We start from the raw sequence: 24907 nt of genomic DNA, 5'->3' as shown, positions 1-24907 counted from the left end.
ACTTTTATTTCAGATTTCCAGCATAGAGCTTTTACTTTGACTCCAACCAGACTCGCCCACCTCCCCGCCCCCGTGCATTCATGCCAATGTAGGTCGAGGCCATCCCACTGACGGAATAAGGTCAAAGGTCCCGCTCTAGAGCAGGTTTCCCAACTACCCTGTTGTTTCTCGGCCCTCATCAACATGGCGCATTGAACGTCCTCCCGTAAGGTCACGGCCCGGGATCCGCTGCGATTGGGCCAAATCCCGTCCATAGGCCCCGCGTCTCATTGTCTCGTCAGAGGGGCGCTGGCAAGGCGATCGAGCGGCGTGTTCATTGGTCGAGGCCGCCTCGTTCTTGGGGCATGCGCAGTAGCGTCGCGGTATGCGTGTGCGGCGGTTCAGGGACGGGTGCCTTTCGGGGTCAGTGCTGCTCACATGGCAAGCGCCTTTCCGTATTCCCTGTTTCCCAGTTTCTACAGTCCGGGCCCCTCCGCCAGGAACCCGCGGGACCCAGGGGGGTGGGGCAAGTATGAACAGGTCCAGCCCTTCTGTGTGGAGACCGGGGAGCAACAGGTGAGATGTTGGGTCTCAGGATGAATCCTTTTCAGGATGACAGAAAATGCTGCAAAGTACTCAGCAGGTCAGGCAGCATCTGCGAAGAGGAGGGAAACGGAGTTATCTCAGTTAATGTTTGGGAGGGAGAAGTCAACACCAGTACCAACTCCAAGCATGATCAGCAAAACAATCGCCTAGTTTGGTTGAGAAATGAGAGCTGTTTACTAAATTGGAGGAACTGCAATCAACTGCCTAAACTGGAATGGGTGTTTGGGATCCTGTAGGGTCAACTGTGAGAAGCTGAAAGGGCAACTACATGGGACGATGCCAGGGAAAGGAAAGTAATTGAATGCAGTTTGCATTTTCGGGTCTCCCGATTTAAGGAAGGATCTAAATGCTTTGGAGGTGGTTCGGAGGAGGTTTACCAGATTGATACCTGGAATGAGCGGGTTGTCATATGAGGAAAGGAGGGACAGGTTGGACTTGCTTCCACTGGAGTTTAGAAAAGTGAGGGTGACTTGATGGAAGTATATAAGATCCTGAATGTTTCGACAAGGTGGACGTGGTAAGGATGTTTCCCTCTTGTGGGCAAATCCAGAACTAGGAGGCCCTGTATTAAAATTAGGGGTGACAGCATCTGGGGAGAGAGAAGGGAGCTAATGTTTTGAGTCTGATGACTCTCAAAGCTTTGACAAAGAGTCATCCAGACTCGAAACATTAGCTCTCTTCTCCCTCCACAGATGCTGTCAGAACTGCTGAGATTCTCCAGCATTTTCTGTTTTTGTTTCAGATTCCAGCATCCGCAGCAATTTGCTTTTAAAATTAGGGGGTAGTCCTTTTAGGACAGAGATGAGGAGAACTTTTTTTGGAGGTTTGTGTGACTTTAAACCCCTCTGCCTAGGAAGGTGCTTGAAGTGGGGTTATTCAATATTTTTTAAAAATATATATATTTTATTGAAGTTTTTCAAACAAAATTTTTCCATTTTTACAACTTAATAATAAAATGTACATTAACCGTTATTTAAATAATATATTAAACTAACAACAAATGAGAAAAAAGTATTACACAAGAAGCAATTATCCACAACTAGCATAAAGAGAGAAAGAAAAACAAAACACAAAATAACCCCCCCACCCCCCCTGGGTTGCTGCTGCTGTCTGTTCTGTTTTTCCATTATCGTTCCGCGAGATAGTCAAGAAACGGTTTCCACCGCCTGGTGAACCCCTGAGCCGATCCTCTTAACGCATATTTTATTCGCTCCAGTCTTATGAACCCTGCAATGTCGTTTATCCAGGCCTCCAGGCCCGGGGGCTTCGCTTCTTTCCACATAAGTAGAATCCTTCGCCGGGCTACTAGGGACGCAAAGGCCAAAACGTCAGCCTCTTCCACCTCCTGCACTCCCGGTTCTTCTGCAACCCCAAATATAGCTAACCCCCAGCTTGGTTTGACCCGGACCCCCACCACCTTTGAGACCACTCTTACCACACCCTCCCAGAACTCATGCAGTGCCGGACACGACCAGAACATGTGGGTGTGGTTCGCCGAGCACCTCCCACACCTATCCCCCACCCCAAAAAACCTGTTCAGTCTTGCTCCCGTCATATGCGCCCTGTGTAGAACCTTAAATTGAATCAGGCTAAGCCTGGCACATGAGGACGAGGAATTTACCCTGCTTAGGGCATCTGCCCACAGCCCCTCCTCAATCTCTTCCCCCAGCTCCTCTTCCCATTTTACCTTCAGTTCCTCTACCATCGCCTCCTCCTCGTCTCTCATCTCCCTGTATATTTCGGACACTTTACCTTCTCCAACCCATGCCCCCGAAATCACTCTATCCTGGACCCCTTGTGTCGGGATTGTGCCGCGGAAATTCCCTCACCTGTTGCCTCGCAAATGTCCTCACTTGCATGTATCGGAAGGCATTCCCTGGTGGCAACTTATATTTTTCTTCCAATTCTCGCAAACGTCCCGTCCACAAACAGGTCCTTCAGCTTCCTAATTCCTGCTCGATTTAATATTTTTAAGGCAGAGGTGGATAGCTTATTGTTAGATAAGGAAATCCCAAGATTTCAAGTGTACGGCATGTGGAACGTGAAACACTAACAGATCAGCCATGATCTTATTGAATGACAGGGCAGACTTGAGGGGTCGAATGGCCTACTCCTATTTTGTATGTTGGTAAAAGGTGAACCAGGGTGTCCTGAAGCAATTTTTTTTTTTTGAAAACTGAATGGGCAAAGGGTAAATCTGCTTCATGGAGAGGATCATGTTAGAATTGGTCAAAGGTGAGTGAAAAGGAGGGGGGCCCTTTTATTCTGAGAAGGGTAGGTAAGGTAAAAGTACTTTACATAGTACAAGTACATTGGATATTTGTATAGGGTTAATGGAAAATAAGCAGCATCACTCACAAAATTAAGGTTTTACACAAGGGCATAGATTTAAATGCTGTGATGCTAAGATGGAAGTTTGCAGTATTGCTGACCGATCCTAGAGGGTGCAAAAATATTTAGTGCAGATGAATCCAAATCTTTTTCAAAAGTGAGACATGATTTGAAGCTTTTCAGCTTTCGCCCATCAGGACAAACATAAGAATGCTAAATTTCAAACACTCGCAATTTATATTCCCAAAAGATGCTGATTGGTTGTCAAATTGACACTGGTCGGGGTGTTTGCAATGGTGAATGTAGTGGGGAACGGTAGACTCCCAAAACTTGAGTAATTCAAAAAAGGCTTGAACATATTCCTTTTCTTTGCAGAACCAGTACCTGCAAATGAATACATACATTTGTAGATAGTGGCCCATTCTTGAATCATAATGTTTGAATGTTTTATTTATATATGCACACAACCGTTGTTACAGGAAACAGAACTGAAATGGTCAGCCCTGAAAAGCCTGAAGCGAGAAAGTTGGGAACCTTTGGAACCTGTTGCAGTTCCACTACTTCCAGCCAAAACAGGTAACAGAAAATAGGTTTTATGTGTTAACTAAAATATTAGTAACTTATGTGAGAAGAAAACAAATAAGAGACCATGGGCGGGATTCTCTGAGCCTGCCCAGGGTCGGAGAATCGTCGGGGGCATGGGAAATTTCCGCCACGCCGTTCCAACGCTGGAACGCGATTCTCCGGTCGCCGGAGAATCGGCACCAATCGCACCTGCGGTCACCGCGGCGCCGGACGGGGGCCACTGAAATAGGCCCCCGCAGCGATTCTCCACCGTGGGCAACGGGCCCGAGTTCCGCCGAGTTCCAACCTGGTACCACACGGACCCGCGGCCGTGGTGGACATCCTGGTTTGGGGGGGGGGATCTGACTCCGGGGGGGGGGGGGCCTCCTCGCGGCCCAGGCCCGTGATCGGGGGCTTCCGATCGGCAGGCGGCCGCGATTTAGAGGGGGCCTGCCTCCTTCCGTGCGGCCCACTCTAAGGTCCCTGGCATGTTGCTCCATGACGGCGCGGAGATGGCAACCACGCGTATGTGCCAGCGCGGAGACTGCTGTCGCGCGCATGCGTGGACCCGAGCCGGCCGAGCAGGGCCGCCTTTCGGCGCCGGAGCAGCGTGCAGCTCTCCGACGCCATGCTAGCTCCCTGAAGACCGATGAATTGCTGGGCTAAGAGGTCCGTTGATGCTGCCGTACACCACTCAGCTGGAAACTGAAAGGTCAATAATATGCAATATTAACTTTAAGCATGATGTTATTTTTTGGTTACTCCTGACCGAGGGGTTTTTCACAGTAACTTCATTGCAGTGTTACTTGTGATAATAAAGATTATTATTATTAAGATGTGCAGGTTAGGAGGATTGGTCATGCTAACTTGTCCCTTAATATCCAGGGATGTGCAGATTAGGTTATGGGATTACGGGGAAAATGCGGTGTGGACACTCGTAAATGAGTGCCCATTCGAAGGGTTGGTGGCCAAATGTCCTCCTTCTGACTATAGGGATTCTATGATAATCTTTATTAGTGTCACATAGGCTTACATTAAGCTACTGTGAAAATTCTCTAGTCGCCACACTCCGGCGCCTGTTCAGGTATACTGAGGGAGAACTCAGAATGTCCAGTTCACCTAATAAGCATGTCTTTTGGGACTTGTGGGAGGAAACCGGAGGAAACCCACGCAGACACAGGGAGAACGTGCAGACTCCACACAGACGGTGACCCAAGCCGGCAATTGAACCTGGGTCTCTGTGAAGCAACAGTGTTAGCCATTATGCTACCGTGTCACCCCAATTCTATGAAAGAGAAAGAAAAACCCTCTCTGAGTGATGACATTTCTCCTCATCTTGCTCCTTTATCCTGGAACTGTGACCGATTCTTCAGCTTGGACAAACAGCCTGTTTATATGTATCAGAGTCAAAGTTTTGAATCCAGTATAACTCTTCAAATAAAGTCATATTGGACTCAACATTAAATTGGTTTCTCTCTCCATAGTTACTGCCAGATCTGCATTCTCTGTTTTTATTGTCCATCAGTTTACTGGTCTGTTAACTCTTTGCATCCTCTTCACACCTTGCTTTCCCAACTGGCTTTGCATTGTCAGCAAAGTAAGATTCATTAGACTCAGACCCTTTGTATAAGCCATTGGTATTGATGAAAAGCAAGAAAGAATTGTCCTTTTTGGCAGGAAAATAAAAAAGAAGCATATTATCTAAATGGTGAGATATTGCAGAGCTTTGAAATGCCGATGGATCTGTGTGGCCTAGTGCATGAATCACAAAAGATTAGTATACAGGTACAGCACGTAATTAGGAAAGCTAATAGAATGTTATAATTTATTGCGACTGGAATTAATGCAAAAGTAGAGAGGTTATGCTGCAGTTATACAGGACATTGGTGAAACTACATCTGGAGTACTGTCTGTACTTTGTAAATGTGTTGGAAGCAGTTCAGCGAAGGTTTATTAGACCAATATGAGCCATGACATACAAGGAGGACCAAGTGCAGAAAAATGGGGTTAGAATAGATGGGTGTTTTATGACTGACACAGACACAATGGGCTGAAGGGCCTCTATCTGTGCTGTAAAACTCTGACTGTATGACACTGTTAGGAAAATAAAGGTTGTTTTAAAGTATTTATTAATAAATGATCCTGCACCGGGGGGGGGGGGCCTCAAATGGGGTCTGGCCCGCGATCGGTGCCGACCGATCGTTGGGCCAGCCTCTCTGAAGGAGGACCTCCTTTCTTCCGCAGCCCCGCAAGATCCGTCTGACATCTTCTTGCGGGGCGGACTCGGAGAGGACGGCAACCACGCATGCGCGGGTTGGCGCCGGCCAACCCACGCATGCGCGGGTGACGCCAGTTATGCGGCGCCGGCCGCGTCATGTATGCGGCACCGCCTTTACGCAACGCCAAGGCCTGGCGCGTGTAAATGACCCGGCGCCGCTCCTAGCCCATTATCGGGCCCTGAATCGGTCGGGATAGGGGCCGTTTCGCGCTGTCGTGAACCTCGACGGCGTTCACGACGGCGCAAACACTCTGCCTCCGTTTCGGAGAATCCCGCCCCTGGACTGGGTTTAGGAATGCAAACTGCTGATGTAAAGCAGTCATTGTGAAAGAAGATTTTAATGTGTGTTTTTCTGGGAGTGGAGTTTGGAAACGCTCATGTTGACCATCCACGGAGGGGTGGAGTGGGGTGCTGAGGAGAAATCCACAGACACTAACTTGGGTTCAGAATGGGGTGTGTATTTTGGCACAGCCAGTCTGTGTTTAAAGGGACTTTGTGTTGCACCGCTGTAGCTTAAGATATGCTTTATAATCCATGTTAAGCTTAAAATCTGTGTATATTTCTGAAGCTAAATGCGGAGTGTCAGGTGGATGTACCTTTAAGAAATGGGTGTTTATCAAATAGCTGCAGTGATGTCATTGTGTGGGTGGAGCTGACCTCTGGCTCTGCTTTTACTTTCGTTTTGAGCTGGCAGCTAAAGTGTGTTTAGTTTCACTTTCAGAGTTGGAGAGCTGCATTCAAAGCAAGCAGCTGTGTAATGATCTTTCTCTCTACAAGCTAAAGAATGTCTTCAGCTCATTAATGATTTCACAGTAATACCTGTATCTGTATAGAATTTAAACCTGCTGTCTTTATTTAAAAAGGGTTCAACTTATGGATATTGTTTGGGAAGTTATTAAGGGTTACCTATAGAGTACTGTATCTTTTTGGGGGTTATCAGGGTTGGTAGTTGATAATCTGTTTACTGTGCGGTTTATAAAATGCTAACAGGATTCATCGAATAAACATTGTTTTGTTTTAAAAATACTTTAGATCTCTGTTGCATCACACCTGTAAAGTGGGCCCTTGTTCTCCCCGTAACCAAAATCTATTAAAAGTTGTGGATCAGGTGAACTCCATGATATACTTTGGGGTTCTTTAAACCCTGGCCCATAATAGGAGTAAAGGAGTAATGTATCATAATCCAATCTTTCATGTTTAATAAAATGTTTTTACTTGTTAAAAGTAATTAGCGGAAACTAATTAGCGGCCCTGTGACTCTGTTCCTCTACGTTTTCTTAACGGTCCTTTGAGCCAGGGCAATGGCAGGAGTTTCTGGGTGTAATTGAGGACACAGTACAGAGGTTCATCCCCAAGAAAAGAAAGGTTATCAGAGGGGGGATTAGGCAGCCATGGCTGACAAAGGAAGTTAGGGAATGCATCAAAGCAAAAGAGAAAGCCTATAATGTGGCAAAGAGTAGTGGGAAGTCAGAAGATTGGGAAGGCTACAAAAACAAACAGAGGATAACAAAGAGAGAAATAAGGAAAGAGAGGATCAAATATGAAGGTAATGATAGTAAAAGTTTCTTTAAATACATTAAAAACAAACGGGAGGCAAAAGTAGACATTGGGCCGCTCCAAAATAACGCTGGTAATTTTGTGATGGGAGACAAGGAAATAGCTGAGGAACTAAATAAGTACTTTGCGTCAGTCTTCACAGTAGAAGACATGAGTAATATCCCAACAATTCCGGAGAGTCAGGGGGCAGAGTTGAATATGGTAGCCATCACAAAGGAGAAAGTGCTAGAGTAACTAAGAGGTCTAAAAATTGATAAATCTCCGGGCCCAGATGGACTACATCCTAGAGTTCTAAAGGAGATAGCTGAAGAAATAGTGGAGGCGTTAGTTATGATCTTTCAAAAGTCACTGGAGTCAGGGAAAGTCCCAGAGGATTGGAAAATCGCTGTTGTAACCCCCCTGTTCAAGAAGGGAACAAGGAAAAAGATGGAAAATTATAGGCCAATTAGCCTAACCTCGGTTGTTGGCAAGATTCTAGAATCCATTGTTAAGGATGAGATTTCTAAATTCTTGCAAGTGCAGGGTCAGATTAGGACAAGTCAGCATGGATTTAGTAAGGGGAGGTCGTGCCTGACAAACCTGTTAGAGTTCTTTGAAGAGATAACAAATAGGTTAGACCAAGGAGAGCCAATGGATGTTATCTATCTTGACTTCCAAAAGGCCTTTGATAAGGTGCCTCACGGGAGACTGCTGAGTAAAATAAGGGCCCATGGTATTCGAGGCAAGGTACTAACATGGATTGATGATTGGCTGTCAGGCAGAAGGCAGAGAGTTGGGATAAAAGGTTCTTTTTCGGAATGGCAACCGGTGACGAGTGGTGTCCCGCAGGGTTCAGTGTTGGGGCCACAGCTGTTCTCTTTATATATTAACGATCTAGATGACGGGACTGGGGGCATTCTGGCTAAGTTTGCCGATGATACAAAGATAGGTGGAGGGGCAGGTAGTATGGAGGAGGTGGGGAGGCTGCAGAAAGATTTAGACAGTTTAGGAGAGTGGTCCAAGAAATGGCTGATGAAATTCAACGTGGGCAAGTGTGAGGTCTTGCACTTTGGAAAAAAGAATAGAGGCATGGACTATTTTCTAAACGGTGACAAAATTCATAATGCTGAAGTGCAAAGGGACTTGGGAGTCCTAGTCCAGGATTCTCTAAAGATAAACTTGCAGGTTGAGTCCGTAATTAAGAAAGCAAATGCAATGTTGTCATTCATCTCAAGAGGCTTGGAATATAAAAGCAGGGATGTACTTCTGAAGCTTTATAAAGCATTAGTTAGGCCCCATTTAGAATACTGTGAGCAATTTTGGGCCCCACACCTCAGGAAGGACATACTGGCACTGGAGCGGGTCCAGCGGAGATTCACACGGATGATCCCAGGAATGGTAGGCCTAACATACGATGAACGTCTGAGGATCCTGGGATTATATTCATTGGAGTTTAGGAGGTTGAGGGGAGATCTAATAGAAACTTACAAGATAATGAATGGCTTAGATAGGGTGGATGTAGGGAAGTTGTTTCCATTAGCAGGGGAGACTAGGACCCGGGGGCACAGCCTTAGAATAAAAGAGAGTCACTTTAGAATAGAGATGAGGAGAAATTTCTTCAGCCAGAGAGTGGTGGGTCTGTGGAATTCATTGCCACAGAGGGCGGTGGAGGCCGGGACGTTGAGTGTCTTTAAGACAGAAGTTGATAAATTCTTGATTTCTCGAGGAATTAAGGGCTATGGAGAGAGCGGGTAAATGGAGTTGAAATCAGCCATGATTGAATGGTGGAGTGGACTCGATGGGCCGAATGGCCTTACTTCCGCTCCTATGTCTTATGGTCTTATGGTTCCATTCTGGGATCTCCCCCCCCCCGTTATAACTTCTCATAAAAACTCTCATATTTGGAATGGGAGGCGTGTCTTATAAGGAAAGGTTGGACAGGCCAGGCTTGTATTCACTGGAGTAAGAGGAGACTGATGAAATGAAATGAAAATCTGATTGAAACCTTTAGAATCTTGGGGGGGTATTGACAGTCGAAGTGGAGAGGATATTTCCTCTTGTGGGAGAATTGACTACTAGGCGTCAGTTTTTAAAAAATAGGTGGTCACCCATTTAGACTGAGATGAGTAGATTTTGTTTTTCCTCCTGAGGGTAGTGAGTCTTTGGACCTCTCCTCAAAAAGCAGGGAAAGCAGTCTTTGAATGTCTTTCAGGCAGAGGTAGACAGATTCTTGATAAGCAAGGAGTGAAAGTTATCGGAGTAACCGGGAATTTGGAGTTGAGCTTACAATCAGGTTAGCCATGATCTTATAGAATGACGGAGTAGGCTCGATGGGTCGGGTAGCCAGCTCCTGCTTCGAATTCAAATGTTTGCATTTCTATTCTTGTAGCACTTTTCATAATCACCAAACATCCCAAAGTGGTTTACAGCCAAAGAAGTACCGGTCAAAGTGTCAACACTGTTGTAATGGAGTGATCGCGGTCTTAGCCAGGATAGTGGAGGAGGAGATGGGCGTCTGGTGGCAAAATCTGGGGTTTCAGAGAAGGCTCATGGAGAAGAGGAAGGCCGATGTTGTGGCCTTCGCCTCTCTGATTGCACGGCGGTGAATTTTACTGGAGTGGCGGTCAGCATCGCCACCAGGGGTAGTGGCTTGGTTGGGTGACCTGTACAACTTCCTGCGGTTAGAGAAGATAAAGTATGAGTTAAGGGGCTCAGCAAGGGGGGTTTCAGAAAAGGTGGGGATGTTTGTGACCGTGTTTGAGGAGCTTTTTGTCGCGTGGTGGTGGGGGGGTGGGGTTGGAAATGGGGGAAAGTCTGTACAGACTGTATAGTTGATTGTTGGGAAGTATGTCTCCCAGGGTGTTTATTTGTTGTAATCTGTTTTGATACATGTTTGTAATGAAATACATTTTTAAAAAACCACTGTTGTAATGTAGAAAATACAGCAGCCAATTTGCTGTCAGCATTGTGATAATAACCTTATGATCTGTTGTGATGTTGGTTGAGGGATAAATATTGGGCAGGACACTAGAGATAGTTCCCCAGTTCTTTGAAATAATGTTATGTGACCTTTTGCGTCAGTCTGTGAGGGGTGCAGTTGGGGCCTCATTATTGCATCTCATCCAAATGATGGCACCTCTGAAGATGCAGCGCTATCTCAGTACTGTGCTGGAGTGTGAACCTTGAATTTCTTTACTCAAGTCCTGGAATAGGAATTAAACCCACATCGACCAACTAAGCCATGGCTGACACTTAATAGCTGAAACCCAAGCACTGATCCTTGTGGCTCACTATTAACCTTTCTGCAATCCTGAAAATTATTACTTTATTCCTATTCTTGTACCCCAATTCCATGAGCCCTAATTTTGCACAATAACATATTTTGTGGCAACTTATCAAAAGCCTTCTGAAAATCCAAATATACTACATCCACTGACTTCCCCTTATCTACCCTACTCGTTACATCATCAAAACTCTAAAAAATTGTCAGACACAATTTCCCTTTGATAGAACTGTGTTGACTCTACACTATATTATTATCTTTGAAATATGTGCCTCAGTGAATAAAACATATTTTCAAAGCTTTCCTACTTGTTCATTCCATTAAAAAATATTTTGTTGAGAATCTGGCCTTTATTGGAAAATTTAATTTTTGTGTGTTTATATTCTATCTTAATTTTCCCTTCAATTTTGTTTGTTCCTGAATTAATTTTTTTTCTCTTTCTTAAGTCTTCAAGTTCCTTCCAGTGAGCTTGGAAGATCTTTCTTACACCGGGAGGATAATGACAGCTGGAGGAAGGGATGACGTGACAATGCGTCCACTTAACTTCACGGATCAGGCATGTTGGGTGAAACATTTTATTTCTCATTTCATGATTACATGTTGACATATAGATCAAGACTTGAAGAATATATTATGTATAAATTCATTCTCAAAATTGTGATTCAGGCCCTATAGTTATTAAGCAGTGCTAGTTTTAGATTAAATGTACTTCTGCTTAAATTATTTTACTGTGTGGGGGGGCGGTCGGGTTGTTTTCTACAAGCACTGGCTTGAATATTATCTTTGAGTTATGTTTTTTTCAATATTCAAACTTGATATTAGATTTTGTGAAAATCTTTTTAATATAAGCGACAGTTTTCTTTTTAACTGGAATGTGGTCTGATAGTTGCAATGTGCTAAGTTATGGCATAATATAAAATACATTTCGAAGATATTCCTTGACCTGGAGAGATGTAACTATTTGCATTGCTTCTTTCTTCTTGTATATTTGTTATCTGTCACTGATGCTTTTTCATAATTTTAAAGATGGCTAACTTCTTTCTTGATCAACCTACTGATGCCTTCAGTTCAATGGGCAAACTTCTAGAGGAGAACTTTTATTTTGGAGAATCAGCCCTCAGGGTAAGGATGGTTTTTGTTTTCTGTAAACAGATTACAAAAATCCCATATAAATTATAACAATTAAATTATATGATCTAGGTGAATTGTATGAATTATTATTGTTTGAAATGGTTGTAGTTGGATGCTCATATTTTATTAATAAAATAATTAATACACAATAAATGGGAGGATTTTGAGAGGTGCAGAGGAAGTGAGGGACCTTGGAGTGAATGTCCACAGATCCCTGAAGGTAATAGGACTGGTCAATAAGGTGGTCAAGAAAGCCCTTCCCTTTTTGTTCCGTTGATGGTAGATCCCAGCAAATCTTGACTGTCCCCCCCCACCACTCCTTCCCTACTTTCCCCAATACAACTTATGACAATAGTTGTACATCATTACCTATATTGTATATGACCAACCTAGCTGTCTGGTTTAGCCAGCCTGAGCATTTCTGCCTTCCACCACCAAATTCCTTTCTTATTCCAGAGTTATCCTGTGCTACCGGACCACTCCAAATTCAGATTGTGTAATGTAGGTCGTCAATGTTTAATATTGTAAGTACAGAAACCTTTGGGTACTCAAAAGGTTCACAACTGCAATGTTCTTTCTTCAAGGGAAAGGCAAGACACACAGCAATAAGTGTAAACCATATGAGGACATTTACAGAGCAAGTACAACAGAAGGAGTAAGTGAAATCAGAATTTACACACTGTGCAAGATACATATTGTAATGTTGCTCTCTCCAAAGGGGTCCCTCGAACAGATGAATAATTTGTCCAGGTTACATTTCACTTGTGACACAATGATTTATTGAAACAAAATATATTCAATAACTATACATTATCCCAGCGAATGCAGTTCAGGTTTTAGCACTTAACGTGGAAAATTTAATACTCAATGGCTGTCACTTAGAGTTATTCGTTCATGAGATGAAGGCATCGCTGGCAAGGCCAGCATTTATTCCTATCCCTAATTTCCCTTGAGCAATGCCTACATCTCATGAATGAATTTTAAAAAGCTCTAAGTGACATCCGTTGAGTATCAAATTTTCAATGTTAATGACTGAATGACGAAAACCCGAATTGCATTTGCTGGGTTATCGGGCTAGATTTTGCAAATATTAAACACCTTTAGAATTGCCTCAGATCCATGTCCTGTGGAGAATCCACCGAGGGTATTCTAGGAAGTAATGTAGTTATTGGCAAGTATAATTCTTCTTCAGTTCTCTGGCCAAAGGCTGATCCAACCCAATGCACCAGGACGTCCATCATGGGTTGGGCAAGGAGGCAAGTCCTGAATCCACCCCAGAACAAGGATCGAACCATGGACTCTTGGCACCATGTACATGGATGTTATTGTCCGGAACAATCAATAATGTTGGTAGATGCACTAATTTTCTTTCCAATACATGGCTGATCAGGAATCTCTCCCACTCTAACCCCCTACCATTGCTGTAAGTTGGAGAGGCTTACAAGCTTGTTTGGCTGCGTTATGTATGCACCTTCCCTGACCATCAAGTTCTGGAATGACACTTGAACCTGGAACTTCTGGTTCAGAGGCAGGGACACTACCATTGTGCCAGAAAGCCTTCCAAGTATAATTATACCAAGTGATTTGTGACATTACATCAGATGTAGTCCTGCATAAAAATGTTGTTAAGACCTACCAAAGTTTGCAGATGACTGTCCGTTTAACATTCTACTGATGTATATTCTTCATTAATTTAATAGATGCCCACTTTCTACTTGGAGTAAGCGAACAAGACTTCTCAGTCTGTTGTTGCGAGAGTCTATTTTTGATATTCCACCAAACTTGCTGGCAGAAAATATCCATGAAGAAATGAAGATCCAAAGAAACAAACTTTTATTTGATCATTCTGCCACTGGAGGAGCCCTGGTGTACTGTCCTTTCTCCAAAGAAGCCCGTTTAGAAGAAGGATGTCTGATCTATCCTGGCAGCGAGTCCATGAACTCACTCAGTATCCTTTGGGTAAACCTGCCTCATTTGTTTGGGAATACCTTGTTAATTATTGCATTCTTGCACTTTTTTTTAGTTCAAATCTATCCTGTCTTCACTTCCCAGTGGGGGTGATGTGGGGTCATTACATATTTAGTCTATCTGTAGGCCGGATCGTTCTCTTCGACCTCTTCAGCTCTGGCGGTGCGGCGGGCACGGTTGTTGCAGGTGGTGACTCCAGGGGCGTTGTGTCTGGAGCTTGAGCCTCAGTCCGGCGTGTCGGAGACGGTTGGGGTGTGGGAGTAGGCAAGGGGGTGATGGGTGGCGGCAGTGTCGGCGCAGGCCAATACAGGAGACCCAGGGGAGTGTACGTGGCGCTGGGGTGGCGGCGGGCAGTGGGGAGGGGGGTGCGTTGAAAGGGGAACCAGCTGACGCCAGGTCCCGTAGGGAGACTGTATCTTGCCGTCTGTCCTGGTGCGCGATGTAGGTGTACTGGGGGTTGGCGTGGAGCTGCTGGACCCTCTCGACCAGGGGGTCGGTCTTATGGCTCCTCATGTGCCTCCGGAGAAGGACTGGTCCCGGAGTTGTCAGCCAAGCTGGAAGCGAGACCCCGGAGATGGACTTCCTGGGGAAGATAAACGATTGTGAGGGGTCTCGTTCGTGGCTGTGCAGAAGAGTGATCTGATGGTGTGGAGGGCGTCGGGGAGGAGCTCCTGCCAGCGGGGGATCAGGAGACTTCTAGACCTGAGGGCCAGAAGAACGGCCTTCAATACCATCGCGTTCTCCCTCTCAACCTGCCCGTCCATCTGCGGCTTATAGCTCGTAGTCCTGCTCGAGGCGATGCCTTTGCTGAGCAGGTACTGACGTAGCTCATCACTCATGAACGATGTGCCCCGGTCGCTGTGGACGTAGGCAGAGAAACCGAACAGTGTGAAGATGCTGTGCAGTGCCTTTATTACAGTGGCCGAGGCCATGTCGGGGCAGGGGACAGCGAAGATGAAGCAGGAGTACTCGTCGATGACGGTGAGGAAGTATACATTACAGTTGGTGGAGGAGAGGGTCCCTTTGAAGTCAATGCTTAGGCGCTCAAAGGGCCGGGAGGCCTTTACCAGGTGGGCCTTGTCTGGCCGGTAGAAGTGCGGTTTGCACTCCGCGCAGATTTGGCAGTCCTTGGTCTTTGCCTTGACCTCCTTGGTGGAGAAGGGCAGATTGCGGGCCTTAATGAAGTGGGTAAGCCGGGTGACCCCCAGGTGACAAGGTCATTGTGGATAGCCCGAAGTTGGTCATGCGCGCTGGTGCATGTGCCGCGGGACAGGGCATCTGTGGGCTCGTTGAATTTCCCAGGACGATCTCGTAATTGTAGGTGGAGATTTCAATCCTCCCTCCACCTCAAGATTGTGTCATTTTTTATTTTGCCCCGTTGTGCGTTGTCAAACATGAAGGTGACCGACCGCTGGTCAGTGACGAGGGTGAACCTCCTACCGGCTAGGTAGTGCCTCCAGTGCCACACAGCTTCCACTATGGCTTGTGCTTCCTTCTCGACCGAGGAGTGTCGGATTTCGGAAGCGTGGATGGTCCTAGAGAAGAATGCTACTGGCCTGCCCGCCTGGTTGAGTGTGGCAGCCAGTGCGACATCTGACGCATCGCTCTCTACCTGAAAGGGGATGGACTCGTCCACCGCGTGCATTGCAGCCTTGGTGATGTCGGCCTTGATGCGGCTGAAGGCCGAGTGGGCCTCATCCGTCAGGGGAAAACTGGTGGTTTGAATAAGTGGGCGGGCTTTGTCCGCATAGTTGGGGACCCACTGGGCGTAGTATGAGAACAGCCCCAGGCATCGTTTTAGGGCCTTGAGGATGTGGGGAGGGGGGAGTTCTGTGATGGGGCGCGTACAGTCGGGGTCGGGCCCTCGGACTCCATTCTCCACGACGTAGCCGGGGATGGCTAATCGGGTAGTACGGAAGACGCACTTTTCTTTGTTATATGTGAGATTGAGGGATTGGGCGGCCTGGAGGAACCTTTGAAGATTGGCGTCATGATCCTGCTGATCATGGCCGCAGATGGTCACATTGTCCAAGTACGGGTATGCCCGCAAACCGTACTGGGTCACCATTCGGTTCATCGTTCTCTGAAAGACCAAGACCCCATTAGTGACGCCGAAGGGGACTCTGAGGAAGTGGAAGAGTCGGCCGGCTGCTTCAAAGACAGTGTAGTGGCGCTCTTCCGGGCGGATTGGGAGCTGGTGGTAGGCCGACTTCAGATCGACCGTTGAGAACACACGGTACTGCGCGATCTGGTTTACCATCTCCGCTATGCGGGGGATGGGGTACGCATCCAGTTGTGTGAACCGGTTAATTGTCTGGCTGTAGTCCACAACCATCCGATTCTTTTCCCCGGTCCAGACGACCACCACTTGCGCTCTCCAGGGGCTGTTGCTGGCCTCGATGATCCCTTCACTCAACAGTCGCTGGACCTCCGACTTGATAAACGTCATGTCTAGCGAACTGTACCGCCTGCTCCTGGTGGCGATGGGCTTACAATCAGGAGTGAGGTTCACAAAGAGAGAGGGGGGGGAGACCTTGAGGGTCGTGAGGCTGCACACCGTGAGGGGGGGGGGGGCAAGGGTCCGCCGAACTGTAAGGTCAGGCTTCGATGATTACATTGAAAGTCCAATCAAAGCAGTAGGGTGGCGCAGAGGTGGGGAAGGACGTAGAGCTTAAAACGAGCGTACTCTGCGCCCTGCATCGCGAGATTGGCGATACTGTACCCCCGAGTCTGAACTGAATGGGACCTGGAGGCAAGGGAGATTGTTTCGGAGGCTGGGTAGGTGTGGAGGGAGCAGCGCCTTACCGTGTCGGGGTGGACAAAGCTCTCCGTGCTCCCGGAGTCAAAAAGACAGGGGGTCTCGTGCCCGTTGACCCGGACGACCATCATGGAGTTCTTCAGCTGTTTCGGCTGCGAATGGTCGAGAGTGATTGCGCCCAGCTGCGGGTAGCCTGTATGGTTGGTGGAATCACAAGATGGCGGCCCCCATGAGTCGCACGTGTCAGGCTGGGGCAAAGATGGCAACCAAGGTGGCCGCCCCCATCGGTCGCATGTGTTGGTCAGTGCCGGAGCCAGCGGCCAAGATGGCGGCCCCCATGAGCACATGTGTCGGTCGGTGTTGGGGCCGGCGACCAAGATGGTGGCCCGCACGAGTCGCACGATGCTGATGACGCATCTGACGGGGACGTTCCGGGCAGGCACGCAGCTACATTGTGGGGTCTGTGGGGCTGCGAGTCCATGGGTCGGGCCTGGTGCGTTTTTGATTTCTGAGCCTTAGGTTGGCCCAGACAGACTCTAGCGAAGTGCCCCTTTTTCCCACAGTCGCTGCACGCCGCTGTGTGGGCTGGGCAACACTGCCGGGAGTGTTGGCCCTGGCTGCAGAAGTAGCATTGTGGTTCCCCGGGCTGGGCTGGCAGACGCGCAGCGCAGGCCTGCGACGTAGTCGGGTCCGACGGGGGCCGGGATGATGGTGTCCACGAGGGGTACGCCGGGCCCGTGGGGAACGCACTGAGGTTCTGGTAGGCCACCCCTAGCAAAGTAGCTAGCTTTACCGTGTCCCGCAGGTCGGAGGTCCCGTTTTCCAGCAGGCGCTGTCTGATGTAGTTCGAGCGGATCCCAGCCACGTAGGTATCCCGGATCTGTGAGTTCACGTGTTCCTCTGCCGTCACATCTCGATAGCTGCAGTTCCTCGCGAGTAGAGTCAGTGTTTCCAGATACTCGTCCAGTGATTCTCCGGCGCGTTGACAGCGAGTAGTGAGGAGGTGTCTGGCGAACATCTCATTTACGGGCTTCACGAAGTGTGCCTTGAGAGTTGTGACCGCCGCCTCGTATGTGGCAGCTTTCTCAATCATTACTGAGATTCGATGGCTCACCCGAGCGTGGAGGAGTCGCAGCTTGAGGGTCTCTGTGGGAGGCGTTGTGGAGGAGTCGAGGTAGGCATCGAAGCATCAAAGCCAATGTTCGAATATCTCCTTGGCTTTGGTCGCGCGGGCGTCGAGTTCGAGCCTGTCTGGCTTTCGAGCGGCTTCCATAGTGCTGTCTATGACTAATAAATTGATATACCTTCAATTCACCGAGAGGCAGAGAGAGCGAGTGAACATTAGGCTTTATTAGTCATGAACTTGCCTAGCCAGAGTCGATTGTACAGATGAATGCCGCCCACAGGCGACCGGTCAATATATGGCCCCGGTGAGAGCGGAGCCAGAGGCGGAGCCCACCGGGGTTACAGTACAGTATCTGGAAGCAGCTCGTATCACCACTTCCAGGTCATTGGTCATAGGTTACAGTATCATGCATGCATTAGGTGAGTACATTCACCACATGGATGGTGTCAAGTTTCCAGAGTGTTATCGGGGCTGTACTCTTCTTGACAAATGGAGAGTATTGCGTCACACTCCTGACATGTGCCTTGTAGATGGTGGGCAGGCTTTGGGGAGTCAAGAGGTGCGTTACTCCTTGTAGAATTCCCAGATTCTGACCTGCTGTTGTGGTCACAGTATTTATTGGTTGGCCCAGTTCAGTTTTTGGTCAATGGCAATGACCAGGATATTGATAGTGGGTCAGCGATGGTCCACCACTTCTGCTAGGTCTGTTCTGCTGGTGGGACAAAGCATGCCCCAAGGATGGTGATAGGACATGTCTATAATTCTGTGGGTATGTCATGTTGCTTGGCTGGTTTGAAGGACAACTCTCCAAATTTTGCCACACGTCTGCAGATGTTAGTCAGGAGGATGTTGCAGGGTCGACAGAGGTGGATGTGCCATTATTATTTCAGTTGCCTGAGTCTCGAGTTTAGTGTCTCAACCAAAAGCTGTCACTCCTTCGGTAATGCAGTATGCTGTAATTTGACAATTTAAAAGCATAACCTGGGCCGAAGGGGGCAAGAATATTAAACTGAGTCAAGCTGATACCTTTAAACTCTTCAGTTTGTCTCTTTTAAGCAAAGAAAGAATCTTTATTCAGAGATTCCTGCTCCTTTACTTTGGAATCTTAACAGCTAAAATTTGTGATTACTAAATAATTTATAATACACCAGTGGAACATGCGTGTCCCTTGTGTTTCTCTTTAATCAGCGTTTATTTACCAGAAATGTAAAGAGTTTTAAAACTGATATATTAAACTTGTCGCTGCTGGAGTTTTGATTTTTAAAATTCAAATTGAAGGGAAGACGCAGATCTGTTTATGCAAGGCACCAGCAAAGTTGCAATGAGTGACTATTGTGAGTTTTGAAGAAATATTATTCCGGGAGCAAATAAAAAGAACCAACACCCAAGTTTACTATCGTTATTCCAAAATTCTGTGGCTTTAATAACCCACAGCTCACAAATATCAAAGGCATTTTGTTTTTGTCGTTGTTGTAAAACCAGAAATACCTCAATAAAATGTTTATTAAAAAAAAACAAGTGACAAAGGCTACATTTTATCAATACTTTGTTGAAGTTCCTTAATACATTGGTATCAGATTTTCGCAAAATCAGGTTGGATTTTGATGATAAAATGCCAAAATTGAATGTGAAGTTTAAACCAGTGAAATTTAACTTGAACGGTAGAATTCATCAAATAGATTCCAGTACTGTGGAAGAAGAAGGTAACTGCTCATGTAAACAACTGATATCTGCAGCATTGCTTATATAAAATTTATTTTAAATAGAAACGGTTTGCATTTATATAGCACCTTGCACAACCTCAGGACGTCCCAAAGCACTTCACGTTGAAGTAGTCATTGCTGTAATGCGGGGCCTGGGCATTTTGACTGTCGATTTACACAACGAAGTTCCACAAAGAACAATCTCAATATTTTGTTCCAGTGGTGCTGGCTGAGAAATAGATATTGGCCAAGACATCAGGGGTCCTGTCCTGCTTTTCTCTGAACAGTGTGCTGGTGGTGGGATCATTTAGGTTCATCAGAGAGTTTGGATAAATATCTCCTCTGAAAGATAATACCCGTGGAAAGTGCAACATTGTTGACGCTGTAACTGGTGGAGCTCCACAAGGATCTGTGCAGGGTCGATGGCTGGAACTTTCCAGCCATTCACGTGGATCCCGCCGATGGCGGTGTGATACTGAATAGGCACTGGAAGTTAATTTAGCAAGGCACCATTTTAATTGATTAATTTCCAACTTTTGAGAGGTCCACTTAAAGGAACCAGTGTCTGTCAAATCCCGTATTTTATTTTTGCTCAACTGCATATTTTGAAGATTTTTGTTGAACCATTTCTTTAGCTATTTCTTGCCCACGGTTATAACTGGGTAAAGCCACTCTGCCCTCAGGTTGAGAGTATTCCGTGGGTCTGAGTGGCTAAAAGGAACAAGAACAGGATCATGTTCAGGTGCTCCTAAAGCTGCTGATGAAATGATGAAAGATATTTGAGCTCTGTGATGGTTTCTTTTTTCAATTTTAAAACTTTTAAAGTAGTTTAGTGTATATTAACAGACTATTTTATTCTCCAATTTTTCCCGGATGACAGTTTTTGTCGGAGTTCGATCTGACTATTATTGTGGAGTATGGAAACTATCGCAGGAAATGAATCCATCTGCCCTACAGGTAGTTCAGGTGGACAATATGGCTACCTGCATTAATGTTAGGTAAGGACTGAGTTTTTAATGCTCCATTTAGCAGACTCATAATACTCTGGGAGTTATAACCCTCAGGAGCACCATTGGGGATTGCTGGTTTATCTCCCCCTGGGCTTCATAGAGTAAGAGTTCTCATGGTGAGTGGGATATACCCCCCCCACATGTGATGAATAGACTAGCAGTGTCAAATGGGCACATGGACACAGCATTGCTATTGATATGCAAGTCCTGTATGGTGTTCGCAAACGTGAAGGTATGTAGAAAAAATGCTCAAATCTCGTTGTAAAAATTTTCACAACCATTTGCCCAATTTGTGCTGTTTTGGACCAGTCATAAATGAGAAAGGGTGTAAAGGAAAATCTTGGGCAGCCTATGCAGGTGAGGCCGTGAAGACGAAACCTCTCATACATGTCAAGCCTAGCAAGCATTTCATTAGCTGACTTTCGAGCAAGGTTATCTGGTCATATTGAATGATAGGTCCAATAGATACAAATTTGGACCCATCATTAAGAATGGTGTGCATTTTGTTGATACAGTCATATTTGTTTAAGGATGACTATTCCTGTCCCTTTTTCAGGTTTACTGATGTGCATATGCAGGTTGGTCTTAAGGCCCCGCAACACTGTCAGACATTTGAGTTGCATGTGAAAAATTGCTCAGAATCTTTACGTGCACTAGATCAGCTAGGCGCGCTTTCAAGGATTAAGCATATTCAGTTGATGCTGGTTTGTGACAGAATAGCTGCGAGTAGAGGAGTTTGGACTCAACAATTACCTCTTGTTTGATTTGGGATGAAGGCACATAAAATTGAAACCATGCGAAGAACAAACTCCTCGCTTTCTGAGAGTATATCAGGTATGTCAGGAATAAGCGAATGACCAGGGAAAGAGTAGGACCAGTCAAGGACAGGGATGGGAAATTGTGTGTGGAGTCTGAAGAGATAGGCGAGATACTAAATGAATATTTTTCGTCAGTATTCACTCAGGAAAAAGATAATGTGGAGGAGAATGCTGAGCCCCAGGCTAATAGAATAGATGGCATTGAGGTACGTAGGGAAGAGGTGTTGGCAATTCTGGACAGGCTGAAAATAGATAAGTCCCCGGGGCCTGATGGGATTTATCCTAGGATTCTCTGGGAGGCCAGGGAAGAGATTGCTGGACCTTTGGCTTTGATTTTTATGTCATCATTGGCTACAGGAATAGTGCCAGAGGACTGGAGGACAGCAAATGTGGTCCCTTTGTTCAAAAAGGGGAGCAGAGACAACCCCGGCAACAATAGACCGGTGAGCCTCACGTCTGTAGTGGGTAAAGTCTTGGAGGGGATTATAAGAGACAAGATTTATAATCATCTAGATAGGAATAATATGATCAGGGATAGTCAGCATGGCTTTGTAAAGGGTAGGTCATGCCTCACAAACCTTATTGAGTTCTTTGAGAAGGTGACTGAACAGGTAGATGAGGGTAGAACAGTTGATGTGGTGTATATGGATTTCAGCAAAGCGTTTGATAAGGTTCCCCACGTAGGCTATTGCAGAAAATACGGAGGCTGGGGATTGAGGGTGATTTAGAGATGTGGATCAGAAATTGGCTAGCTGAAAGAAGACAGAGGGTGGTGGTTGATGGGAAATGTTCAGAATGGAGTACAGTCACAAGTGGAGTACCACAAGGATCTGTTCTGGGGCCGTTGCTGTTTGTCATTTTTATCAATGACCTATAGGAAGGCGCAGAAGGGTGGGTGAGTAAATTTGCAGACGATACTAAAGTCGGTGGTGTTGTCGATAGTGTGGAAGGATGTAGCAGGTTACAGAGGGATATAGATAAGCTGCAGAGCTGGGCTGAGAGGTGGCAAATGGAGTTTAATGTAAAGAAGTGTGAGGTGATTCACTTTGGAAGGAATAACAGGAATGCGGAATATTTGGCTAATGGTAAAGTTCTTGAAAGTGTGGATGAGCAGAGGGATCTAGGTGTCCATGTACATAGATCCCTGAAAGTTGCCACCCAGGTTGATAGGGTTGTGAAGAAGGCCTATGGAGTGTTGGCCTTTATTGGTAGAGGGATTGAGTTCCGGAGTCGGGAGGTCATGTTGCAGCTGTACAGAACTCTGGTACGGCCGCATTTGGAGTATTGCGTACAGTTCTGGTCACCGCATTTTAGGAAGGACGTGGAGGCTTTGGAGCGGGTGCAGAGGAGATTTACCAGGATGTTGCCTGGTATGGAGGGAAAATCTTATGAGGAAAGGCTGATGGACTTGAGGTTGTTTTCGTTGGAGAGAAGAAGGTTAAGAGGAGACTTAATAGAGGCATACAAAATGATCAGGGGGTTGGATAGGGTGGACAGTGAGAGCCTTCTCCCGCGGATGGAAATGGCTGGCACGAGGGGACATAACTTTAAACTGAGGGGTAATAGATATAGGACAGAGGTCAGAGGTAGGTTCTTTACGCAAAGAGTAGTGAGGCCGTGGAATGCCCTACCTGCTACAGTAGTGAACTCGCCAACATTGAGGGCATTTAAAAGTTTATTGGATAAACATATGGATGATAATGGCATAGTGTAGGTTAGATGGCTTTTGTTTCGGTGCAACATCGTGGGCCGAAGGGCCTGTACTGCGCTGTATTGTTCTATGTTCTATATGGTCAGAGATGTTTTTCTGTGTTTAGTGGCGTTATTAATTGCGTATGCTAAAAATTACACTGACAATCAATTTAAGATTTGCCTGTCAGTCAGGTTCATAGTGTGGCACATTTGCATGCACTGGAAGCTATGTCTATTAATGCTGACGTTATTCATGAAGGTTATTCATAACCTCGCCTGAGGTGTGGTGACCCTCGGGTTAAATCATTATCAGTCAGCCCTTTCTCAAAAGGAGAGAACAGCCAGTGGTCCTTAGGGAACTATGGAGACTTTCGCTTTTTCATTTAATAATAATAATCTTTATTGTTACAAGTAGGCGTACATTAATATTGCAATGAAGTTACTGTGAAAAGCCCCTAGTCACCACATTCCTGCGCCTGTTCGGGTACACAGAAGGAGAATTCAGAATGTCCAATTCACCTGTGGTCATCTACAATGGCCGCCCGCAAAGGACAATGGAAATTGTGGTCAGGTTGGGACACAGACAGGACATAATTTGTGTATATTGCAAACAACTCAGACTTATACTGAAACTCACACCTAGAGGCCACTCACAGGATTTCCCGGGACAACTACTTCAGATTGAAACTTACCAGAAGTAGCAGACTCGGACGCCTGCTTGCCTTATTTGGGAGTGCCTACATGCCTTGGACAATAACGACTAAGACCTGCCCAGCCATCAAGGTACCAGCCCCTAATTGGCCAGGATTGATTAGGGTGATTGAAATCCTATCGATCCATTGGATCTCTACCTCGGACCGCCCAAAAGAGCGCGAAAGATCGTAGGATAAGAAGAACTGCGCAACCAACGTTCTGTCTCTTTTGGGGGACCGGTTTCTGTCATCCAACTGCAGCACATCGATCAGCCAAGTTCAAGGACCCACGGTCTCCACCTGAAAGACGACACTCAGCTTGACGAACCAGACAACCTCCAGCCGCCACACTTGGGGAACCAGATAAAGGCCTTATCTAACCTGCTCAGAGCCGGTCACTTGGAAGTTAAGTAAAGGTCGTTTAAACTGCTATATATAGTTTAATGTGTAGTAGCGTATAATTTATTAAGTATAGAACTAATCCTATGTTCAATAATAAACTGATTATACTAAATACTTGTGTGGTAATTTGTCCAATACACGGAACACACTCGCAAATTGTGGTTATTAATAATAGAAGTCAACACACCTAACAGCACGTCTTTCAGGATTTGTGGGAGGAAACCGGAGCAACTGGAGGAAACCCACGCAGACACGGGGAGAACATGCAGACTCCGCACAGACAGTGACCCAAGCCGGGAATCAAACCTGGGACCCTGCGCTGTGAAGCAACAGTGCCACTCACTGTGCTACCGTACTGCCCAAAAATACACACGGCATTGTTTTTTGTAGACAGAAAGATGGTGTCCACACATTGCACCTGTTTCAGCTAAACAAAATAAGTGATAACGATTGACATTGCCCCAGGGCAATGCCTCGACCAATCAGGGTCAAACTGCCTGGTTTAAATTCCAAACAATGCTTTGCAGTCACCTGGTGAATTCTCCATGTCAATGCCTCCACTAGTCAGAGTCTACGTGCCAACCAATCAGCACTTTGGCAATGCCTCCACCAGGAAGAGTCTACTTGCCAACCAATCAGCCCTTTCTTCTCGTACGGTATAAATTGTTGTTTTCCCCTTCCAGCACTGTTCTTGCAAAGTGTTCTGATGAATGCAAGATGAAAATCCTCAACATGTCTTTTTTTTTCAGCAATTTATACCTATAGTGTTTTCTGGTTTGCACGTTTTTGTTAGACATTCTACGGCCATTCCATAATCCAAAAAGTTTTGAAATGCAGAAATGACTTGGTCCTAAGCATTCAGACTGGAGTGGTTATATATAAAAGGTTCAGAAAAAAAGTACTGAAATAATTTAGTGATAATCTGTCCTTTTTACCTCAGCCCTCATGTTCCTGGAGAGGTGGTGATTGCCAATGAGTGTGGAGCTGCCTATCTATGGATCCTGGACAAAAGGTAAATTGCAATTGTGCT

The 24907-nt window shown here is 46.1% G+C and overlaps 1 protein-coding gene across 1 annotated transcript in view; it reads left to right on the top strand.

Moving 5' to 3' along the window:
• The first annotated feature begins 269 nt into the window (after nt 1-269).
• Nucleotides 270-24907, top strand: part of taf1c (TATA-box binding protein associated factor, RNA polymerase I subunit C) — a 36804-nt gene continuing 12166 nt past the window's right edge. Inside the window, exons 1-9 of the mRNA XM_072497175.1 lie at nt 270-555; nt 3396-3492; nt 11024-11133; nt 11604-11699; nt 12293-12363; nt 13409-13656; nt 19138-19263; nt 20144-20261; nt 24818-24889. Of these exons, the coding sequence (XP_072353276.1) occupies nt 418-555; nt 3396-3492; nt 11024-11133; nt 11604-11699; nt 12293-12363; nt 13409-13656; nt 19138-19263; nt 20144-20261; nt 24818-24889 (1076 nt within the window). The 5' untranslated portion in view covers nt 270-417. The remainder of the gene's footprint in view (nt 556-3395; nt 3493-11023; nt 11134-11603; nt 11700-12292; nt 12364-13408; nt 13657-19137; nt 19264-20143; nt 20262-24817; nt 24890-24907) is intronic.

This window comes from Scyliorhinus torazame, chromosome 3, assembly GCF_047496885.1.
Source record: "Scyliorhinus torazame isolate Kashiwa2021f chromosome 3, sScyTor2.1, whole genome shotgun sequence".
Taxonomy (NCBI): Eukaryota; Metazoa; Chordata; class Chondrichthyes; order Carcharhiniformes; family Scyliorhinidae; genus Scyliorhinus; species Scyliorhinus torazame.
The sequence above is the reverse complement of the archived record's forward strand: the minus strand, read 5'-3'. Positions and strand labels throughout refer to the sequence as shown.